Raw genomic sequence first — 2,306 nt, 5'->3', positions numbered from 1 at the left:
GAATGGTGGGATGCCTGGGCCGGGCGTCAGGCACCGGTGGTGGCACCGCCATGCCAGGGAAGTGGTGTCACAGAGAAGCAGCCTAGAATCGGACAGCACAGCGAGGCCACTTCAGTCTTCCCAGACCAGGCGGCGTGGGGGCTGTGGGGGCGGAGAGGGTGCGACAGCGACAGCGACAGCGGGTGGGGAGAGAGTCCGATCCCAAATGGACCGGCTGCGCCACCTCGGGGAAGCCTCAGATGTTCATTGTCAGGTTGATGAACTGGGAAGAAAGAGAAGAGAGAGAGAGAGAGATGAGGGTGAACCCTCCACCTCCCCATCCGCCTCAGGAGTGGCCCGTTGGCTCAGGCCCTGAGCTCCGCCCTCTGGTCATCCTGCCTGCAGACACGGCCGTCTGCCTCGACGGGCAACATGCAAGAACGTCGGTTTTCGGGGCTTTGCATGTCCCAGAGGCCCTGGTGCCTGTCTGAGTCAGCTCAGGTCCATGTGGATGGAGCCTTTGAGGTCAGACGCTCAGCGGCTTTGAAGGGTATGACGGTGTTGCTGCCTCTAGTCACCCTGCATTTCTAGCCGCCTCCCCTAGGTGGCGCCCACGCCGCTGGCTGAGGGACCACACTGGGCAGCTGGGAGGGGACGATCCACACCTCGGGGCCTCTTCCAAGCCTCGGACCCGCTTCATGCCCCTCCCTCCATCATTTGTGCTGTCATCAGCCCATGTCGCTGGTAAAAATTGTCCATTTCTCAGGGTTTTTGAGGAGTTTGCACGCGTGCATACCTTCCTACGTGCGCACGTACGCGTGCACAGACACACACACACACACACACACACACACACACTCACACGCCAGGAATCACAAGACCCCTGGGATGACATGAGCAAGGGGGCGTGAGCGAGTCGGAGCCTGGAAGGCAGGCTGAGGAGCCCACGCGGCCGAAGGAAGAGAAGGAGAAGGAGGCGGGGCTTGCTAGCTCGCTCTGCTCCCGGGGAGGAATCTCTCTATGCCTCAGTTTCCACTTCTGCAAAATGGGTAGGCTATTCGCCCTGAGCTCGGAGGACTGTTGTAGCAATCATATGGACTGCTAAGTGCACAGGACATAAACAGAGTAGCCATGTGCGTTGCTGTTTTGCCCCAAAGCTACACGTTTAACCCTCACATGCCATCATGCAAACGTTTATGGACCGTGGGCCCGGCTCTGACTGGGTCCCTGAGCGGGAGGTCTGGCTGGGCCTCACCTCGTTTATGTTGAGATGAATGAACTCCTTGTTTCTTCGTGCTGAGAGCCTGGAACACGCCTGATGGGAGAGAGACCGGAGAAAGGCATCCTTGCGGGGGACGGGTCCTTCAACAGGCTGAGCACGCCGCCCCTAGTACTATAGGATACAATGAAAATAAAAAATATCCAACTCCATCATTTGTCGAATTCCACCTTCCACAGGCAGTTAGTTAGCGGTGACTGTGGGAATTTTTCTCTCAGGGGTCGATGACGCCTTCTGGCTTCAGGTGACTCTGGCCTTCCCCCCGGGTGGCATGTGTTGTCTGTCATCGACAATATCCAGCCGGCTCCTGGGCCCCAAACATCGCCTGATCCTAGCTGTTTGGGAGCCAAGACCCCTGGCAACCCATGCCCCTCCCCCCAGGGTGAAAGCGCAGGCACGTGGGGTTTTGCGTGAGTCTTGAAAGCCTGAGTCCCTTATGAGAGGGGGGAGCCCTGTGGGTGCTACGTCTCCCAAGCACCCAAGAGAGTGGCTGCTCTCGGCCTCTGTTTCCCTCTTAGTCCCAGGGGTCCAGCCAGTCGCCCCTGGCTGCCCCGACAGCCACCTGGGACCTCGAGAAATACAACGGAAGGCCCGGCCGGCCTGGCTCAGTGGCTGAGCGTTGACCTATGAACCAGGAGGTCCCGGTCTTGGCCCTACTTTTCGGCAGGTTGTCTGTCCCTGGTCCCGGGAGGTGGCCGAGGACACGCGCAGGACATTGGACACTCACGGCTGGCGTTCTCCAGCCGCACCAGGCAGTTGAGGAAGTCGTCGAAGCCCAGCTGCAGGTCCTGGTCCGCGTAGCGGAGCACCACCAGCTGCAGGAGGTGGCGGCTCAGCTGGAAGCCTGCGGGACGGGCAGCGAGACGGGGCTGAGTCCCGAGGGCTGGCAGCTGAGGGAGCTGCTGACGGGAGCTCCCAGACACGGACTGAATGCAGTGGGCAGTGTGTGCGTCTGTGTGTGTGTCTGTGTGTGTGTCTGTGTGTGTGCCTGTGTGTGCGTCTGTGTGTGTCTGTGTGTGTCTGTGTGTGTCTGTGTGCATCTCTGTGT

General features: G+C 59.9%; 1 protein-coding gene across 1 annotated transcript in view; it reads right to left on the bottom strand.

Moving 5' to 3' along the window:
• Nucleotides 1-178: 178 nt before the first annotated feature.
• Nucleotides 179-2,306, bottom strand: part of CAPN9 (calpain 9) — a 19,953-nt gene continuing 17,825 nt past the window's right edge. Inside the window, 4 exon segments of the mRNA XM_023747337.1 lie at nt 179-262; nt 1,235-1,267; nt 1,269-1,294; nt 1,986-2,141. Coding sequence (XP_023603105.1) covers nt 236-262; nt 1,235-1,267; nt 1,269-1,294; nt 1,986-2,141 — 242 coding nt within the window. The 3' untranslated portion in view covers nt 179-235.

The sequence above is a fragment of the Myotis lucifugus genome, unplaced genomic scaffold (genome assembly GCF_000147115.1).
Source record: "Myotis lucifugus unplaced genomic scaffold, Myoluc2.0 scaffold_842, whole genome shotgun sequence".
Lineage (NCBI taxonomy): Eukaryota > Metazoa > Chordata > Mammalia > Chiroptera > Vespertilionidae > Myotis > Myotis lucifugus.
This window is presented reverse-complemented; position numbering and strand designations above follow the sequence as displayed.